This window comes from Rissa tridactyla, chromosome 6, assembly GCF_028500815.1.
Source record: "Rissa tridactyla isolate bRisTri1 chromosome 6, bRisTri1.patW.cur.20221130, whole genome shotgun sequence".
Taxonomy (NCBI): domain Eukaryota; kingdom Metazoa; phylum Chordata; class Aves; order Charadriiformes; family Laridae; genus Rissa; species Rissa tridactyla.
The window spans coordinates 37388205-37409212 of record NC_071471.1 but is presented as its reverse complement, the minus strand read 5'-3'; the positions used below and the strand labels follow the sequence as shown (position 1 = coordinate 37409212).

Below are 21008 nucleotides of genomic sequence, written 5' to 3'. Positions count from 1 at the left end.
CTATTATAACCAAGATTTTATACATCACTGAACTGATAGGAATTTGTCGCTGAATACCAGAAACTACAATTTGTTGTTTGCTGCATGAGCAGCAATGTGCTGCATGAGCCTTAATAACAATAGATTATTCTGCAGATGTGGAGAAGATGATTTTTTTTTAGTTTCCTAGTTTAGCTTGAGTTGAGAAAAGTGGTTGATATTGGGAATTGAAAAAGCAAGAAAACAGAGAAGTTACTCCAGCTTCTAGGCTCTCTATGTATTAAGTTATTGTTAGTATTAGAAGAGATGTGGAATTTATTAAGGAAAACGAACTGATGAATGACTACCTAAAGGGGGCTACAGGAAAGCCGGGAAGGGACTCCCAGGGCGTGGAGTGATAGGTAATGGTTTTAAACTGAAAGAGGGGAGATTTAGATTAGGTAACAGGAAAAAAATTCTTTGCTTTGAGGGTGGTGAGCCCCTGGCCCAGGTTGCCCAGAGAAGCTGTGGCTGCCCCATCCCTGGAGGTGTTCAAGGCCAGGTTGGACGGGACTTGGAGCAACCTGGTCTGGTGGGAGGTGTCCCTGCCCAGGGCAGGGGGTGGCACTGGGTGATCTTTAAGGTCCCTTCCAACGCAGACCATTCTGATTCTGTGAGCCAGGTACCTTGCTCTGCAGTGAATGATCATTACTGACCAACTGAGCTGTCAGAGGACCACTTTATCAGGAAGTCAGGCACCTGTAAGCAGACTCTCTGATACTTATTTTCTGGATCCCACTTGGCAGTGAAATGGTCGGGAGGCCTGGTGCAGCACTGCTAGCTAGGGCATAGTGAAGCTGTTGTGCTGTCTGGAACATGATAAAGCAGGGAATTTTTGAAATATATTTGAAAAGAGCTTTAAAGTAAATTCTCTTGGACTAGGTGTCCCCTGGCCGCAGGTTTAAGTAGAATGTGCTGCTCCATTCTGCTTTAAACAGTTTACTGTACTTCAAGCTTTTATTTAATTTCTTAAACTGTCTTAATGATTAAATGATGTTCTCCATAGTAGAAGCCTGAAAGGAAATTAATTTTGGCACATGGAGAGGGTGGTTGGTGGGGGTTTCATTTACCCTTTTGGACAACGTTGTGTTAGAGCATCGCTTTCTTGCCATAATCTTGTAATAGGTTGAGTTAGTGTATGTGGCAGGTACTATAGCTGTGCAGGCACTATTTTCACCGTTTGCTAGGAGGCACGCCTGCTAAATACAGAATTAGAGGAGTTTATTTTGGACGAAAATGTTTGTAACGTTATCCAAAGTAAAGCTGTTCTTGGTTAAGTGTTGCTATGCTTTGAGATTCAAAATTATTAGAAACTTCTCCATGATTTCTGAGGTAAATAGAAGTGTGTTAATATTGTTTAATATGAAGAGCTACTCAAATATTTTAATAGAGTAAACATGAAACAAAAAAGCTATGGTAAGATAAGCAAAGTTAAGTATTATAAAAGAGCAAGCATTTAAGTTGGTATTATCACCACCTTAATGAAAACAAATGAGATATCTGAACAGAGAGAGCAGATTCTTATTGTCATCCATCTCATACAACGTGCAGGTTACCACTGCCTGCAATATAACAGAAAGGGAAGTTTGAGGCAGTAAGGGGGCACTGGAAGGTGAGACTTGAATTTTGTCCTCATTTCTGCCGTATTGGTTGCATGATGAGAGAAGAATCATTTAACCTATACGTACTGCAGTCTGCTCATTTGTAAACAGTACAATACGGCTTCCAGTACCTACTTGAAAAAAGGTGTTTGCAGATAACTGCAAATATTACACTTCAGTGATATTGCTGTAAAAATAGCTAAGTTAACTTCATAGTATTGTGATTGATAGTAACTGTTCTGTGCTAACTCTTTTGATGTAGTCTGCTAATACTCGAGAAGAGATAATTTAGGCAAGTGGAACTTGCTTCCATTTTAAAATCTCTTAGACATGCTGAGAATAAAAGGATGTGACATTTTTCCAGTAAGAAAAGAGTTTAATGTTTAATGTGTGTGTGCGGGTGAACTAGGAAACAGGAGGGCAGACTCACTTCTGTGGCAAACAACTGCTGTCTGTTACACAGCATCACCTGGAGAACAGCACCATGCTCTCACTTTGCGCTGGTGGAGATTACTGTGGCATTGTAGCTTAGCAGAAAATCTCGTCCTGTGTAGGGAGGGCTCCATACATGGACTTTGCGCAGAGGCAGAATCTGCAGGTTAGAAAACTTGGAACCAAACTGTTCTAAATGAGTCGCCTATTTCAGGAAATTACAGTGAGCAGTGAAGCTATGTTCTCACTTTAAAATCAGCTACTGATATCCTGCAAAGGTGACACGGCTATTTTACTGAAGAAATTCAGAATGAGCTGGAGGGAATATTGCAGTGGAACCACAGGGAGATGAAATAAACGTAAAAAGGACATTTTTGTTGGTTCCATTATTTTTTTTTTAATCCAGTAATTGATAGCAGTGTATTTAACTCCCAATTAAAATTTTGTACTATTTGCTAGTGGTGTCTGGTTTATATCATGTTAAAGTTACACAACTATTCTGGTGATCCTAAATTGGAACATAATTTCTCATCCATGTGGTAATTCAGCATCTGGTATGCTGAGCTTCTGCAGCCTGACTCTTAGCTACTTCCATAAGTCATGTGCGTGCTAATTTAGATAGACTGGCTTGTGTTTAAGGACATCAAGTAATTTTTATTCACAGTGTACTTATTCCTTGTTCTAGAGCTCCTGCCAAGGGTTGAGACAGTTGTTTCAACAATCTGAAAGGAATAATTCAAGTAAACAGAACTGAAGCATCTGTACAGCTGAAGCAGGTTTTATTGATAGTGTAACTTTACTGATGCTGTTCAGTACGTTCAGAAATTATTTGAAAAAAGTGGGAGACACTGAGGTGATGAACTGCTGACGATACAGAGTTGTTCAGGATAGTGAAGAGGAGGGACACAGGTATCATGAAGAGCAGGAAGGACTTGTGATCCAGAATAATGGCCACTAAAATGATAGCTAAAACTCACTTAATAAATATAAAGTTACACAAAAAGTGGCGTGTTGTAGTTTCATATACACAGAGCTGTACGCTAGGCTGAGTGTTACTGCTTGGGATAATAATTGATTAGACATCGTCTTCAGTGTTCTGAGTGATGAAAACAACAAAAGAAACTAGTGAGAATTACTGGGCAGGAATAAAGAAAGCATGAAACATAATTATGCCTCTGTGAGAAAGCATGCTGCACCCCGATCTTGCATACTCTCTGCAGTTCTGGTCCCCCAGCTGAAGAAAGCACAGGAGAGCTGGGGAAGACAGGTGGAGCTACAGACTCCTCAGCCTGGCAGAGATGGAAGGGGAGAAAGCAGAGCTCTCTAAAGTCTGGTGGCATGAAGAGCTGAACAGCAATCGATTATTCACTGCCTCATCCTTTATCAAAACTAGAGGGCGCTAGCAGGGGGCGAGCACGAAGAAAAGGTAGTGTTTTTTGTTTCAGGTAGTCTGGAATTAAGCTTTGCCTGGGAATGTAGTGGATGGTAAAATGCTGCATGGATTTAGAAGTGAGTGGACAAATGGAAAGAAGGCAAATCCTTCCAAAGCTGAGAGAGCACATCCCCCGAGCTGCTGGCAGGTGGCTAGGGAGGTGCCTGGCAGTTGTTGAGAAGCATCTCCACATCCGAGTGCTGTTCTTACTACTCATCCCAAGGCAACTACTGGTAGTCACTCTCAGGATCAGGGTGTAAGGCTGGACAGTCCTCGCCTCTGACCTCATCCTGCTCTTGAATTCTCAGCATCCCTTTCTGTCTCTTCGCTATCCTTGTATGTGAGGGAGTGAAAAAAACTAACTTTTCCTCTCGTTGATCCCATAACTTGCTGCTAAATTGCTGGAGCAAATTATGTTGCGTATGGCACCTCTTCAGTAAACTTACCCTAGCTTTTGGCTCATGCTTTCCGTTAAGAAAATTGAGTAAAATTCTACTTTTGTGGCCTGTAGAAACAGAGGTGTAGCTACAGTATGTTGCCATAATAGCTGTCGATTGTATTTCTGTCCTAGCTGGCTGGCTGGGTCTTGCATTGAAGGTGTGCTCATATTCTCAGATTCTGCCATTTGAGAGTATCTGGACTAGCTAATAAATTAGTTGAATTGTTGCCCTCCTTTAGGTATGCACGCAAACAAGGACATGTGAATGGCTGTAGTGACGCAGAAGCAGCACGGTACAGAAAGCAGCAGGGGTGGGTGCCCCGACTACAGCACAGGAGGGATGTACAAAACTTGGTTTTGAAAATGATTAAAATAAACGAGCATCCTGCCCAAATTGGCAACCTACAAGGGTGGTACTTGTGGGGTTGTGTGTCCAAATATGTACGTACATAAGAAAGCTGTTTGGAAGGAGGTGTGTCCCATGGCAGCCTTTCGTTTTGTCCTAGCTGTGGTTGTGTTAGCAGACAGGTGAGGGAGTGGGGAGCGCGTAACTTCATGCCCCGTTGTTGTGAGTGCAGAATGGGGCTGGTAGGCACTGGTCAAGCATTGCAGGGGAGTTTGTTACCTCCCAGAAGTGCTGCCTTGCAGCTGAAGCAGATTATTCATTGTTAATGTGGGAATCTTTTGATGGATACTCAGTACTGATGACAGTTACCGCTGGCTAAAATGAGTTCAGGGATAATCTGTCCCTACATACCTGTAAAAAGCTGACCATATGACATTTAAGTGTTACTTAATGCTTTACAAACTTATTACAAGTCTGTTTGGTTGATTATATTATTTTTCTATGTGATTTTTTCCATTTTAAAAAGCTAGTTTTAAAGTTACACCACTTAACAAATGCTTATTTTCTCTTTCCTTTTAAATGCATTAGGGACCAAAATTAAACAAACTGAAGTATTAAATTATTTACTTTATCTCTGTTGTTAACTACACCACAGAAATCATGAGTGGTACCAACTTTTGGTGACAAGATTGGCCAGCTGATTTGTATGGTGTTCACAGTCGGAGGAAACGTTGAGGGACTTGCTCTGTTTGTTGCATATTTAACTTAATATTTGGCATCTTGGTGTTTCATAGGTAAACAATAAGTACGCTGGGAATTATGTTTGCAAGCTTTCAATAGCAAATAAATACGCATTTTAAATTATTGCATAAAGAATTGATTAATAAATGGTATTATTATTGTATTATCTGTGGCTGTGACAGTGTACTAGTTCCATTTGCTTTACTGAGGAGGACACTGTGTCAAATGCATGCTGACAAAAGGACAAAACAAACTAAAATGCAGGCTGAGATTTTTATATATGCTATTCTCCTGATGATATCATTAACACGGTTTTGCTGTTGTATGAATTTAACAAGTGTGATGATTCCATAAAGTAAATAGGAGAGGGGAGGCAGTTGGTTAAAACACTGTATGATTTGGGGATGTTTAAGGGTGAGAAGATCTTGGAACCATCCCCAGTAATTTCAAGCTGCAGAAACGGGAATAGAAATAAAGAAATAAACTGGAGACAGATAAAGACTAATTGAAGAAATGATAAGTCAACTAAAGTCTTACTGCATCCATTACTTAGAAAAACAGTAAGAAATCTGAGCTGTAAGCACATCAGGCAAAATATTGATAAGCCATCCACAGCTTGTTGTATTTTGGGTTGTAGTAATTACTCAGATAAACACAAGTTTAGTAACAAAAGCAAATGCAGTCGGTTTTACTTCCACTTGATATGTATATACCTATAATACAATTTATTGTAGAGTTCAGAAATCCATATGATGTAGTCAGGCAGTTGAAGACAAATGACAAGTTGGAAATAAATGGAGTTATGTTAGTGTTAATGTTAACTGAGAAGTCACCAAGTCAAGCAGCGCAGTGACTGTTTCCCCCACCAGAAAAACTGTTAAATCATCGAGTATGACACGGTGTTTCTCTTGGCTGGATTTATTCTATAGTTTCAGTTGTCCTGCTCAAATGTGCTTTGCTGTATATCGAGTGTGGTATTGCCGTGGGTTTGTTGTTATTACAAAAGGGAGACTCTTGTTTATTGCTGCTTTGGGAACGTCAGCTGTAGCACATGGAGGGACATCATCAGTTTATATGGTAAAAGCAACACATCTCCAGCTCTATCACGATCACTGGCTGCGGGAACGGAGGAACCGTGGTTGGTCTGGTACCGTGGTTGTTTTGGTTCCACAACAGTCAGGTGAGGAAAGTGCCTCATCTCTGGTAACAAAAGGACAGGAGTGCTCCACCCGTAGTAGTCAGATGAGCATAGGATGTAACCTCTTAAGAGCCACAGGAATTAAATTCAGACAACGAATAAATCTACCTTTATGGCCTGAAAGATGGTGTATTGTAAAATGTTTTTGGGTCCAAGAAGAGTATTGCATTCTGTACCGCGTGCATAATGAAGCAAATTCCAGTTTATGTTTAACTCCAGGGAGGTTTGGCCTTAAAGAAAAGGAAGCTGTAGGAAACTATTTAAAGGAAACTGTAAATTTCCTTCCTGTCAGTTTGTAGTTTTTCCAGTTTAGAATTGTGTATTTCCAGTTGAGAACTATATGGGAACTCAAAAAGGACAACCTGATGTCGTACTGGGAAACTAAGAGGTACCAAATTTCTTTATTGTAGTTACAAAGTCTAGAAACCAAAAAGAAAAAAGAGTAAAAGCATCACCCTTCATGCTGAGTAACAAAATTAAATTCTTCTCCTTCTGACTTGAAGGAACTGTGCTGCCTCGGGAATGTAAAACTCACTCTGATGTGAATAACCTGCATTGTATCCCAGCCATAATAGATTTTCTGTAAACCTCACTCAAATGTAAATGAGGTGCATTATTTTTCTTTCTTTATAAAAAATACGGTACTGGTTGGTCAGTCACAACCAAGACTCCTTTTGAGGAATGGTATCTCAGATGCATTTGCTTGTTTTCTCGCCAAGTTTAAGGCTGTCTGTAAGACTGTATGATTAAATTCAGAAGGATGATACTTTCTCTCTTGGCACAAATTAACTCTAAGCTTGCGTCTTCCTGCTAAGCCTGCACAGATTCCCTCTGAAACGGTTTATCTATTGGAAATCTTTTCAGTTGCAGATTAATTACAGGTGTGCTTTGGTCCTCACTTTTAATGAGTTCAAATAATTTAGATATTCACAGCTGATCAGGCTAAGGGTCACATATGAGTGACAGCTGCACATCTGGCAACAAAGAACCTTTGACAGCAGTCCAGTAGGGAATCTGCCTGAAAACGCAGATATTTGGAGATATTCAAAGAATAAGTGTTGTGAGTTGCTTTTGAAGCCCATGACTAGTAAGATGCCTGAGGGCATTCTGCTAATGGAGAGGGAGTGTTGGGTGGAAAGCTGGGATGACCGGCTGCTTGTCCTAAGCAAGCGTGTTGCTACGGAGCTGGCAGAGAATATCTGCAACGTAAGGGCTTGCCTCAGCAGGCAGAAAGGAAGAGACTCACTGGTCCCCATCCTGTGAGGACGACACAGCTGAGGAAGAGGATTTAGCCTCTAGTGCCGGAGGGAGGTCCAGGCACAGTGTGCTTGGAGCTTAACGCTGAGATCTTGACACCTTTGTTGGAGACCTTGTACAGGCTATGCTGGCTAAAACATGTTTGGAGAATAGATAAACATATTTTCAAAGATTATGTTCTTGTATTGCCTCATTTGAGTGCTTTTTTTTTTTTTGGTCATCTTACAATGCAACTCTATTTCAGATTGTGGTAAAAACCTAAATATGTGGGATTAGGGCTGTCTAGCTTTTTCTCCCCCCCCCCCCCCCTTTTTTTTTTTAGTTCAGTGGTATATTGAACTGTTTATTGTTGTGTTAGTCTCTGTGTTTTATGAATGAGGTTGACAAAGATTTCTTTGCGTATCATAGAGTTTAGTAAAAAAACTTACGCAGTCTGCTAAGAACTTTAATCTAGGTTGTCTAGGGGTATGTTCTTAAAAATCTCATTGCTTCCTTCCCTAAGAACACAGTTTATTTTCATCACTTTCTTCTGATCTTACTTTGCGAGGTGGGAACTATTTTATGTACTGATATGTAGCTGTGGTAACCATCCTAACCCATGCATACGGGTGCTTTTGTGGTGTGCTTTTATGTACCTGCGTTCCAGGGTTTGGCAGTATGTTTTCTGTATGATTTTCAAGGTAACTGTTGTCTCAGGATTATTATTTTCTTCTAGTAGTTATTTTCCTCTTAATCCATCTTCTTTATTGTGTAAAATATTCCTCCTCCTGTAAAATGCACTGCTATTTCTTCTACAGGTAAAAAGGTGACGCAAAATCCTGTTCCAGAACAGAGATCAGTGTGTGATGCTGTCGCAGTCCTACTTGCCGAGGGACACTCTCTGGGCAGCAGTATTTTTTACTCTTCCAGCCCTTACGTGTCCCAGAGAAGAGTAACACATTACGTGTTTCCTACACCTATCAAAGAATAAACAAAATGATTCTTCCAGGTGATACGAAGAAGTAGCGATGAGGAAAAGTTGCTGTGCTTGGTACGTCAGCGTGCAGGACACCACTGCCAAACTGCCGTCATCGTGATTCTCATACTGGCCTGGGAAGGGATCCCTCATCTCTTGGCTGATACGCTGTACAAAGAACTGACCCAGAGTCTCAGAAAATACGGCTGTCCCACCAGCCGTCGGTGTGCGTTAAATGAAGAGTAAGTGACTTTAATAGTAAACGATTGTGGTGTAGCCCTTTGAATGTTCTGCAGTAAATAACTTGAGAATTCGATAGTAAGACTAATAAAATAAATACACAAAAGCTCATGTAAAATTACAAACCACTAGGTGTCATTTCAGTATAAAACTTAGTTCCTGGCTTTTCCTGGAGACCAGGCTCTAAGTGATGGTTGTACTCGCTGCACCCAGGGAGAGGGGTGCAATGGACTTCTCTCCTGGCTTTGCGCACACGCTGCCCGAGACGCTCAGTGTGCCCTCGGCACACACAGCCATGCCAAAGAGCTGCTAAGAAGGTGATACGTGACCCTTAAAAAAAAAAGAAAGATTGAACACTCAAAATTGGGATATTCCTCTCTGTGTCTCTATGAAAGGAATGTAGTTTACTTGGCTAGATATAATATATTGCAACTGAGGCTCTGTAGCAGTGCTGCCTTTGTGCTGATTTTTGTGTAGCCTGCATTTAAGCAGATCCTTAATAACTGTACGGGACCCAAATCTAATGCTCGTGTTCATAAAGGGCCGGACTAAGTGGGGTTGTTCCATTTTGAAGTTTGGATCAATTTGCCAGCTAATAGTATTGCAGCACATAACAAAATAATTATTGGCTTTAGGGGTAACCTTTAGTAGGAGTGGTATTTTCTTGGATAAAAATTTTTTCCGACTGAAGAAGTCAAAATCAAGCAGCATGGGTACATTAATATAGCTATAACTCAGTGTTAGGTATTCCACAGAAGTGGGACTTTGAGGAGTGGAGACTGTCTTTATGGGGGAAAAAAGTTAGCCATCTACACATAAATATTCCCTTAACAGAAAATGTCTGGTTAAACTGTGTTTTATAAATTCCTGTGTTGTTATACTATGTATTATAAATATAATAAATAAATAAAAATGCAACTAACATTGATGTAAAAAGAAAAAAGGAAAAAAACCCCAAACCTGTGTTGTCAGCTGACTTGACATGTCTTTATTTCCTTACAGTCGTACTTGTGCATGTCAAGGACTTGATCCAGAAACTTGTGGAGCGTCATTCTCATTTGGCTGTTCGTGGAGTATGTATTTCAATGGCTGTAAATTTGCCAGAAGCAAAAACCCCAGGAAATTCAGGCTTCTCACGGATGACCCTAAGCAAGTAAGATTTATTTTACTTATTTTACTGTTTTGTTTTCCTCCAAACACTTATTCCAGTTATTTTTCAGAACTAGAAATGGAATCTGTGGGTATCCACCCTTCCTCTCTCATACATGTATGCACAGCTTATCGCACAGGCACCCAACTAAATGTTTGGTAACAGTAGTGTTTATAATTTTTCCACTGTATGAAAACTCTGTGTCATTTACTGTGTATTTAAATACCCTAAAATTATCCCTAAGTGCTTTTCTGTATGCATATTTAGCTCCTCTGCATAACTCTCAATGAAAAGTTAGTTCTCTGTACGTATAAAATACAGCTAAAGGGTTTTTCTAAGCACTGAGGCTGCATCTCAGAGATTTGGTCCTTTTGCCTTGTCATAGAAAATTTTGCACCTTGGATTGCACTGCTTGCACCCTGCTGTTTGACTGCCTGACAGCCTGGTCTTCTCTTGGCCACCTAGAATAAACTGTTTTTTCTGTGGACAGCGTGTTTTTTAAACATGCAGTGAAATGATACCGTAATTGCTGCTTATGAGTGTTAGTGATGACATAAAGCCAAGATAGCACAGAAAATACAGTGATGGATTTATGTGAAGTAACGAACCTCTAAAATAACCGAACCAAATTAGTTTTTTACATTGAAAATATTTTCATGAAGAAGGAATGAAGGTATTGTAAACTGATAACCACTGCCTGATGAACGTTCGTTCCTCAGGGTAACTCGGAAGTGCCTTTTGTTCTGACTGTAGATGTCTGTAACACCACTTCCCCGTGGAACTCTTAGAAAAAGTATTGTGTCTTTACTAGCACAACTGGCATGCTTTAAGAGACGTACGCTGTAGGGCAGTCGGTTACCTAGTTCTCTGTTTGGGTTACCCTGCCGATAGTCTTTCTTGGCTCCACAGCTGCCAGCTACAGAAAAGACCTAGCTGGTTGAAGTCCAGACAGTAGCAGAGGTATTCTTGCATTGTTTAATGTGTAGTGTACACACATGTATGTACACACAATGTGAAACATTAATTGTTTCTAGGAAGAGGAAGATGTCATTTGATTCACTGAAGCTAAATGTTCCTCCCAAGTCCTAAGTTTTTCCTGAAAGAGTTGACACGGCATCTTTTACACGTATGTGCCTGAATGCAAAACCCTCAATCTCCTCTGAGTTGTGCTGTCGCCTCACGTTGTGGGTAGTCACAAACTTCACTAGTCCTTAAAGTGGGGAACTTCTGCCTCAGCCCTTCTGCCCCTCTCGCTGAATACATGACTAAGGCAGTACAAGCTGAAAATAGCTCTGCTTGTTTTGAAGGAATTTGTTTTGTAAATTTTCAGTTCATAGAAAAATATGCTTATTGGGCATGTCTTCATTTTACAAGTACTATTCCTTCTCCTTTGTCCTTTTCCATTCTCTGTGATTCTGTGTTTTTAGGTTCTCCCCCTGCATAGAATCATAGAGTCATACAATGTGTTGGGTTGGAAGGGACCTTTAAAGGTCATCCAGTCCAACCCCCCTGCAGTGAGCAGGGACATCTTCAACTAGATCAGGTTGCTCAGAGCCTCATCCAGCCTGGCCTTGAATGTCTCCAGGGATGGGGCCTCCACCACCTCTCTGGGCAGCCCATGCCAGTGTCTCATCACCCTCATTGTAAAGAACTTCTTCCTAATGTCTAATCTAAACCTGCCCTGCTCTAGTTTAAACCATTGCCCCTCGTCCTATCGCTACACGCTCTTACAAACAAACCCTTGCATGATGCTGTGCATGAAGCATTCTGTGCATGTGTTTTCTCTGTAGGTGGTATTTTTAATAACATTAGCTGGCGGATCAACAGAGGTAGCAACCTTCATATGTACTGTCTAATGAAATATTAGGCTGTGCCAGATCTCATATGAGAGAGCCCAAATAGATCTGTCTGATCAGAATATGCTCTGTGAGACTGCAAGCTCTGTTGGTGGCATCACTTCCTCTGAGTCTGTGCAGCGGCCACCTTGAGCTTCATTTGAACCCTTGGTCAAGCACAACAGCGTCAGCTGCAGCCTCTGGAAGTGATGCCTCACTCACGAGAGCTGTCTGGTGCTGCCTGTTCACTTGACGGGTAACCTGTAATTTTTTGGAGGAGAACCCCTTCTACCACAGTGTAAAAGCAGTTGCTTAAAAGAGATTACTTAACCAGGACACTTTCTAGATGTGTGATCTAAAAGTGCATTCCCTTTTCTGTGGAAGTTGTTTTAAAGCCTCTTTGGATTCTGCAGCTGAGAGGGGATGAGGGTTGCGCAGCACACAGGTTCTCCAGAGCTGCGTTTGCTTGCGAGGGGAGCGTGTGCCCCTTTGGGCAACAGTGGTGTTTGGGCACTTGCAGTGTGCATGCAGGTTGTCAATGCATCTCAAGTGAAATTACTGGTAAATAATTTTTCTCTTCTTTTGGTTTTATCATTAATATTTCTAGCAGATACTTCTTTTAGCTAAATATTGGATATTGATGATTTTGCAGATGACATAAAGCTAGGAGGTAGAGCAAATTAAGAAGAAGATAGTTCGAAGTCCAGAAAGATTTGGATCATTTGAGGCACTGGATGAAGTGAGATGAGGTTAAGGGTGTAATATACCTAGGTAAGAATAGTACATAGGATAGATCATTAAGGATGCGTTACCTTCAATGCAGTTCAGAAAAACTTGTGGTAGTGATCAAGAGTTAATAAACTGGCTATGAGTTAAAAATACAGTATCGTTTTGTAATGTAACATCACATTGAAAAATGTCAAAGTATCCACATAAGTTTATATATATATTGGTGCTTACAGTATATGGTGATGGTTGTATTTGGGTTTTTTTTTTTTATTAAACAAAATAAAATAAGCTGTTACTTTTTGCCACTATACAGTATGCAAAACTGAAGCTACAGTTGTGTCTCAAAGCCTGGCCCTTGGAGGAGAACAGAGTAGGGAGTATGTCACCACCCTTTTCTTCCCCTGTTGGTTGGTGATTTTTCCTGTAAAAGCAAAAATTGAGGAAAAGAATTTGGGGATTATTTCGATAAATAAGAGCTTAAATGTTACATTGCCATAGAAGCCCACCTAGCTAGTTTAGTCTTTATGTGGCTTACCCCATGGAAAGGAGTATTCCTTCCTAATCTAGTAGATATTTCCATAAAGTCCTGGGGTTTGCACCTCTAAAGAACAAAATATTTATCAAATGTTCCTAGTAAGAGTTCTGTTGCAACATTAGAAATGCGCTTCTTCCCGTAAGAGCTGAAATTAATGTTAAATGCTATGGAGAGTTACTTATACAATTAAAAGAAGGTGGAAACCTAGGATTCTTTTAGCAGGGCTGTATCGACATAAATTAAGGCCCCACAAGCAAAACACTGAAAGAAGACCTGGGGTTCCATCTCCTCTCAGCAGGCGGTATAATTTTTCTCTCCTAGAAGTTACTTCTCTATTTTGTGTGGAACATACCTTGTTCCTTGACTGACTATGTATCGGAAGGAGGAAGTGATGCAGAAATTAGTTCCCTGTGTATTGGGTTTCTTTGCTGTACCTGATATCCTCCATTGTTATTTGGTTGACTTATATTTAACAATTTTGGTATTTTAGTCATGCAGAAGCAGGCTTATTTGCCACCAAAGCAGATTGGTGACAAGGCAGCAGAACAGAAGTCAGATTAATAAACTGTAAGATAGAGTCTGACTTGTCAGGCATCTCTAAACTGTATTAGGTTCTTTTAAAGCAAATTACAGCGCTCTAAATGTTGCCTTTCTCTGCAGGAGGAACTTCTTGAAAATAATTTGCAAACTTTAGCTACCGATGTGGCTCCGGTTTATAAAAAGCTTGCTCCTGAAGCCTTCCAGAACCAGGTAGGTCTGTGACATTCAACTGGTATAGCTGTAGCTCTGAACAGGCAGCGTAGTTTGAAAACAAGATGAAACCACAAAGTATGTTCATGGGTAGAAGCCGCAGACCTTGCAGATGTGGTGAATCCCCTTGATTGCTTACAGTGGTTGCTTTATTTGGTTAGCTTTAAAATACTGCACTCTTCATACTTCACCTCATGGTTAAGTTATGCCTTGAGCTGTGCATTTGGAAACGGCTTGCAGATAATACTGTAAATAAAATCTTTTTATTATTTAAAGACATTTTGACTCTGGCTGAGCTGCTCATCTCATTGACGTGCAGTCCTAAGTGTTGCGTGCTTTCTGATCATTCTTACCGGCTGCATTTTTTCCATCACAAGTGCATTTGTGGCTCATGGGGTTTCAAGTCGCTCACTTTCAGTCCCAAGTACCTGTAGTTTATTTTACTTTCAGGTGGAAAATGAACACATGGGCCCAGACTGTCGGCTTGGATCCAAGGATGGTAGGCCTTTCTCTGGTGTCACAGCTTGCATAGATTTCTGTGCCCATGCCCATAAGGACACACATAACATGCACAATGGAAGCACTGTGGTACGTACATAGGATTTTCTCATTTGTACTGTATGCTCTTGTGATTTCTGTGTGTTTTAAAATGCTGCTTGATTTAGTGGGTACATTTGCATGAAGTTTTTTAAGGCAATTATGAAATTAACTGCATGTTCCTATTTATAAATTAATTACCGTGTTATTTGCATATATTTATTACTGGTCTACGGAGGACATAAGTTCATCTTATTACAGAACAGATCAAGACAGGTATGGGAGTGGTCCTTTCTACAAAATACCTTAATTCTTTTAAGACATCCAGGCCCTTTGGAGAACACTGTCCATAGGACAGATAACCTATTCACAGTAGAGGTTTGATGTTCAAAGGCAAATAATTATTTAACTGAGGAGTTCTACATATCTCTGTAGAGGAAGAGCTAAAACAAACGCAGTAATTTACCTCCCTCAGGCTCGGTTCTCATCAAATTCACTTTTTCTTGCACTGTGCACTGGTATAGTTCCTAGTCAGAAAGTAGAGAGTATGATATCATGGGGTAGGTGGTGGAGTCAGGTGACTGTTACGATCTTTAAGTCTCAGTATGAAAGGAAAACCCACAGATGAGTTGTTTTAGATACCTTGCTGGATTGCTAGTGAGAAAATCAGCTGGGAACTAAGTTAAGTGATCTTTTAGAAACTGAGACCATAGTTGTGAAGAAAGACAATCTCCAAAAAGTAAAGATAAAATAAAAGTGACAATCTGGATTTTTTTAGTAGTTAGAGCATTGTAGTGCTCTAAACAGCTAGGATGACTTCTTGTACATCAGCGGAGGTAACATTCAAGAATGTTTTTGCTAACAAAGGATGTGTATCTGGGGAAAAAGAAATCCATCTAAAATCCCCGCCTGCTTAGAAACAGTCTTTTTGTAAATTTGGAAGTGAAAACTGATTCATTATATTGCTGTGATTGAATAAAATGTTGCATTTACATATATACTTAATATTTAGCATTTGTATGTAACAGCAATGAAATAACTAGAACAATTGCTTGATATTGATTGTGTGCTTCTATGTTGGGGAAATGTCTGTTGCTTTAAAGTATGGAAGGAGGTCTCAGAATTCACCAGGAGTGCCAGTCCTGAATAGAGTAATATTTTTTTCCTAGCATTGAATGCCACTTATATGCAGATGTTTTGTAAGACATGCTGGAAGCGTACTTTGCAAAATATTAATTAGTAAGATGCTGTAAGTAAGCTCATGTGTGAGTATAGTCACTGCAAAGCTCCTGAAGTGTGGAATTCAGACCCCTTAAAGATGCCAGATTTGAAAATGAGACTTCCTTTTCATGACAAACTACGTGGTATACTTTTCAATGAAATTCAGTTTTGGCATTCTGAAAATAATTGTATTTTAAGTGCTACATTGCCTCTTAAAGACAAAATGAAATGGAAACTGAGTCTGCTACTCATTCTGTCATATTGGATCCCAGAAAAGTCGTAACTTATAGTCGGAAGTGACTGGAGGGACAGTTAGCCTTTTTTTGGGAGGAATTTATTGGGGAATAGTTTTACGAACGAGTATTTATCTGTAATCATCTGATGTTATTTCAGCTTCAGATTATGCTTACTAGCGTTGATATTTTCTTTCTATGGATTGCACCTGGTGCGTTTGCAAGTAATTCCAAATCTAAGCAGCATGGTAAATTATGACCTGTGTGAAGTATCTCATTATGTAGGCCAGAACTTAAAATTATCTTTCTAGCAAGTTCTGACAAATTTTGTAAGTCTTGCAGAACGTTATCAAATCATTATAACTGCTGAGAACTATACCTTGGATTCTGATTTTCACCAGATAGCTCATAGAAATAAATATTGTATACCTGATATTCTCTTTATTTAGATTTGATATATCTTTATTTTAACATACTTGCAACAAAGGGCTATATATAAATAGAAAATAGTTGCAAATATTAGCACTCAATCTATATACTTGGAATTTATATACTTTATATATTTGGAAGGTGGATTAGAGTTCAGACTTACCTAATGACCTATATACAGCCCTCACAGTGAGAAGAGGTGGGTGTGATGGATAGGACGGGTAGAGCTTGCTGTCTGTTAGCCTGTCTAGGTTTATCTAGGTTACAGTGGTACATATTGGAAGCCTAAAGGAAAGGATTTTGCTGTTTTGTGAACAGGGTGATAGCACGTGCTGAGCTTGCTTCAGTCTAGCTCAGTTTGATGATCAAAATTGGGCTTTTCAATTTTACCTTCCAGCAAAATCTGGTAATGAAATAGGAAAACCAGTGATAAGAACACAAAAATAAATTATTGCACATGATTCTAGCATCTCTCTGGTCATCTCCTGCATTCCCATCTAGTTCCAGAAGCTGTTCTGGCTACCTACTTGGTTTAAAGTACACTATGATTTCTTACAGATCGCGGGTAATAATGATGGAGGGGTCATTTACATCTTAACTATGACATACTTTGTCTGTAAAATGTACCATGTGCAAGTAATACATCTAACGGAGGTGACAGCTTTTATATAGCTGATTGTTTTCTGATAATGTGGTAAGAAACAGAACAAGAGTGATTTGCACTGCCTTACAAACCTCAAATATCCACAACTTTATTTACTATTTTTCTCTTTTATTTTGTTTATTTGGTTTTTTTCTATGGTAGTCACAGTTTAAAGTCTGTACAAAGTGTAGTTGTCATCTTGCACCTTGTTAGCGTTGGTAAGATTTTTTCCCTTCCTTCTTATTCTGACACAAACATCTTCATTTATAAAACCTAAAGTTGCTCTAGACTAAAAAGGTTAAAATAAATACCTTATAAGCTGGTATTCATGAATGCTGCCGCTCTGTCACCACCACTATTTGTGGCGTAAGTGACGCCTTTTCATTTTCTCCCTTCAGTTGTTTACCACAAATACAACGGGAATGCTGTACAGTGCACTGAAAATAAAGGAAAGCCAGAATCTATTTAAATTATTTAAACCAGGCAGAGACATGAGTTCAGCAAAGCACTTAAATGCATTTAATGATAAGCATGGAGTTTACTGTAAACTTAAAAGAATATATTATCTAATGAGCTGCCAATAACAATTTCCTTGCTGTGTCCCTGACAGAATTTCAGCAGAGCGTTCTTGTATTTTTCTGGGTATTGATGATCAGCTGCATTATTTGTATGTGACTGAAAATAAATGAGGCTGTCATTTTTGTCAGCAGTGGGGGGAAAAAAGTATTGGAAATGTCTTCTGTAGATACAAGATAGCATGGTACATCTTACAAAAATTGAGGCTTACCGTGGGAGATTTGATTTGCTGAACACCTTTCCTGGCTGGCAAAGTCACACCCTGAATTTAGTAGAGCTGCTTTTTGGTAGAAAAGCTAAAAATAAAAATGAATATTCCCTGTTTGCTCTGTAGCAGAATGAAAACACTTGGCAGTTTTACAGAGGTGTAAACTAATGTGTTTATGTGAAAGAAGCAAAAGTAATTTCTGCCTATGAATTGAATTTTTAAAGAATCTTTAAGTCAATAAATATACCATCCATTTTTACTCAGACTCTTTGTCATCTTTTAATGTCCTCCTAAGGGCCACTGACGTACGTTACAACTGCAGTGTTAGGGTGCAGTGTTCCTTGTGGATACAAAGCCAGACTGTAAATGAGCAACACACAAATAAAAGCTTTGCAGTTATTAATGGAGTCTGTGAAATGTCAGTATTTTTGTTTCTTTATTGGATTAGCTGCAAAGGATTGTATTCATCATACCTGTGTGAATCCATTTGTATCACTGACATATGGGGTTTTACCGTGACTAGAACAAAATCGTTAATGAAGACTTCGCTAGTTCTATAGGAGGTACATAGGTATTTCTCATGCTACGGGGCACGTTGCCCTTTCTGCTGGAGTTGAGGAAGGAGAGAGACCAGCTGCAGTTGTGAGTAATCATTGGTGCCACACAGTCTGTAGCAGGCACTCTGGAAGGAGGGGAGGAAGATAAATCTATGCTCCAAGGCCAGCTACAGTACAAAATTTATTATTGGCAGCGGAACTAAGTAGTGTCAATCAGCAATCCATCAAGAAACTGTTCCTCATTTATTTTTTAAAAAATAATCCTCTGTTCCTCCAATGCCTTACTGTATTTCTGTAGTTGTAGCTCATCGAGTCATTGGTATCAGTCCAGGCCTCTGCAGTAAGTGACGGAATGTCTATGGATGGTGTGGACTGTGCCACAGCTTGCCACGGAAGTACTAGATGCTTAAATTGGTAGTTTAGATAATAACAAGTAGGAGAAAAGATAAATCCTACAGGGCTGTAAAGGAAGGATTTTTGTTACTGTTCTTTATATTGTGAAAATGGAGAAACATTAGAAGTTCACTCCAGTAACCTGCAAGCTCCTAGACAGTAGTTTGTGGGCTGTGCCCACATCACAGCGTAGGGTACAGAAATGCTGCCTGATGTCACCTCCTGTCTGTGTATCTAGTGGTCAAAAGGAAAATATGCCTGGGGTTCCGTTCTCTGACCCTCATACTCAGGCACGCTTACTCAGGGTGTAACAGGCCAATAAAACAGCGCAGTTTGTCTCAGCTGTAAAGGAAGAGCAGTGTTGATCGTATTTGTAATGGGAAGCAATGATGATGCAGCAGCACCGCAGAGTCCCACACGGCACCCGCTGCTTTTCCATCTGCAAAGGGAAGACGGGTATAGGAAACTTGATTCCATCTTTCAAGTTTACAGAGGCTGTTTGACTGCTTTGCTGAAACTTGAATTTAAAACATCTGTTCTTACAACATAGCGGAAAAGGCTACATCATTGCTACATGTGAAGTTCGAGGGGACAAACGCAGATCAAAGAGTCTCAGAATAAAGCACTGGGAGCTGTGTGGCTACAGATGTTTCTTTGGAGATCTGTGGAGGGAATTACATGGAGTTCATGAGTGCATCTCAAGTTTGAAAAAAAATAACTACAATTTGTACGAATATGCAAGATTTACCATGACATCACTCAACCCAGAATAGGTAATGGCTTTGATCACCAAGCACACTGGAAACCTAAACAAACCACTTGGCCAACATTTTCTTTGGCTTTTGAGCATCCTGGATGATTTCGCTGCATGTTCTGGAAAAAGTACTGAGAGTAGCAGAGTGTGCAGCTTCGCTGTGTAAATGGGCTTTAGCAGAGCCCATGGCTTTCTCATGTATGGGATTAATTTTGGTCAGTTCGCAGCAAATGTTGCTTTTAACTTCCCAGCAATAGCTTCTCTTTAAGTTTCTTAATGGAATATTTTGCACAGATTTGCATGTTAGACTGGCTTTTGAAATGGATGTTTCTTATTTGGTGAGTGCTCTACTTCAGCTGTAAATTGCTAACTTATCTCTAGGGCCTAAATTTATAGCTGGTTTCCCTGTAACATTAACTTTGCAATAATCCACTTGCCATTGTGCCCTTCCTTTTATATTAAAATATATGATGGGAGACACTGACCTGGAAATTTTACATATATTAAATTTGCTGTCATGGTATTTAGGCTGTAGGTGTACTGGTCTTCAGTTTTTTAACATAAGTTTTAATACACATTAATTTCTTAATTTTGTGTATTCTAACTTGGTATTTAATGTATTGCCTGTGTTGGAGTTGATTATACTTTAAATATAATTCTGCCAATATACGGCAGACTTCATCTTTTTTAGTTCTTCAAAACAGTTTTTTAGGTTTCATCCTCTAAAGAGGGTGTTGGCTTTCTGATAGTGACAAAATCTCCTTTTTGATTAAAATAGGTTTTTCTTCAACCGATACAAGCTTTGATTTTTGTCTCTACTTGTATGCTCTCCCCTGGGCTAAGCATTGTGAAAATGTAGAGCTAATCTACCTTTGCCTAATTGTAAGTCAGATGAAAGATTATTAATACATTTTTAAGAGTAAATCTTTTTATGGAAAAGTATAAATCTAATAAATGTCTGGTGAAATGCATGAAAATTTAGAACTGTAAATTGGATGAGGGTCTCAGTTTTCAAAACAAGCAAGACTGTGGATTGAAATCTTCAAGATCTGGACATTTTTCAGACTAGTGCATGGGTCCAGGCAAAGGTTGGACAGAATATTCTAAAAGACGAGCGAGACTCACGCAGTTCCTGCTGAGAACAAGTGGCAGCTAGGCCCCTCCATGCTTATTTTATTACTGCTTTTGTTTTTAATTTAGAAGGGGAGGATGTGCTGGGCTTTCTAAGAACATGAGTCATGTGTAATTGTGTTCTCTGTATGTCTTACCCTCTTTCACCCTTCCTGAATAACTTGGAATCTGCTGGCGAATTTCAACGAGATTTTACTGAGCTTTGCAAAAATTAATTGTCTTTGGAGATATTTTTTTTTTTTAACCTCTTGTTCCAAGTTGTGAAATTTCAGTTCTGAGAGGGGAAGACAGATGCAGGCTAGCTCCTCCGTTGAGGAGGCGGCGCTGGGTTAACCTGCGTGCGGCTGCTGGCCTGGTAGCCTCAGCCGTGCCCTGCCTCCACCAGCTGGTGCCCAGCAGAGGTGGCCGCGCAGCAGGAAGGGGAGCAGGGGAAATGGTGCTGGGGTCGGGTGCGTGGGAGCGCGGGGACGGAGAACTCCATAGGGAACCAGGCGTCATTTGCTGCTCATGGAACAACTTGTTGTTTTTTCTAAATCTTCCTCATAGTCCAAAGGCTGCCCCGTAGAGGTAAGTACGCATGGAGCAAGCACATCAGTAAATGCTACTCATCAGCTTCTAATTGCCCCTTCACTTTGCCTTCTTAAGAGCCCTTCTCTCGATCCTTTCAA

The 21008-nt window shown here is 39.9% G+C and overlaps 1 protein-coding gene across 5 annotated transcripts in view; it reads left to right on the top strand.

Annotated features, from left to right (window-relative positions):
• The window catches only part of TET1 (tet methylcytosine dioxygenase 1), a 79736-nt gene that overhangs the window by 40935 nt on the left and 17793 nt on the right, over window positions 1–21008 (top strand). For all 5 annotated transcript variants that reach the window (XM_054205484.1, XM_054205486.1, XM_054205487.1 and 2 more), the window contains 4 exons: window positions 8453–8661; window positions 9662–9812; window positions 13569–13658; window positions 14109–14246. In XM_054205484.1, the coding sequence (XP_054061459.1) occupies window positions 8453–8661; window positions 9662–9812; window positions 13569–13658; window positions 14109–14246 (588 nt within the window). The remainder of the gene's footprint in view (window positions 1–8452; window positions 8662–9661; window positions 9813–13568; window positions 13659–14108; window positions 14247–21008) is intronic.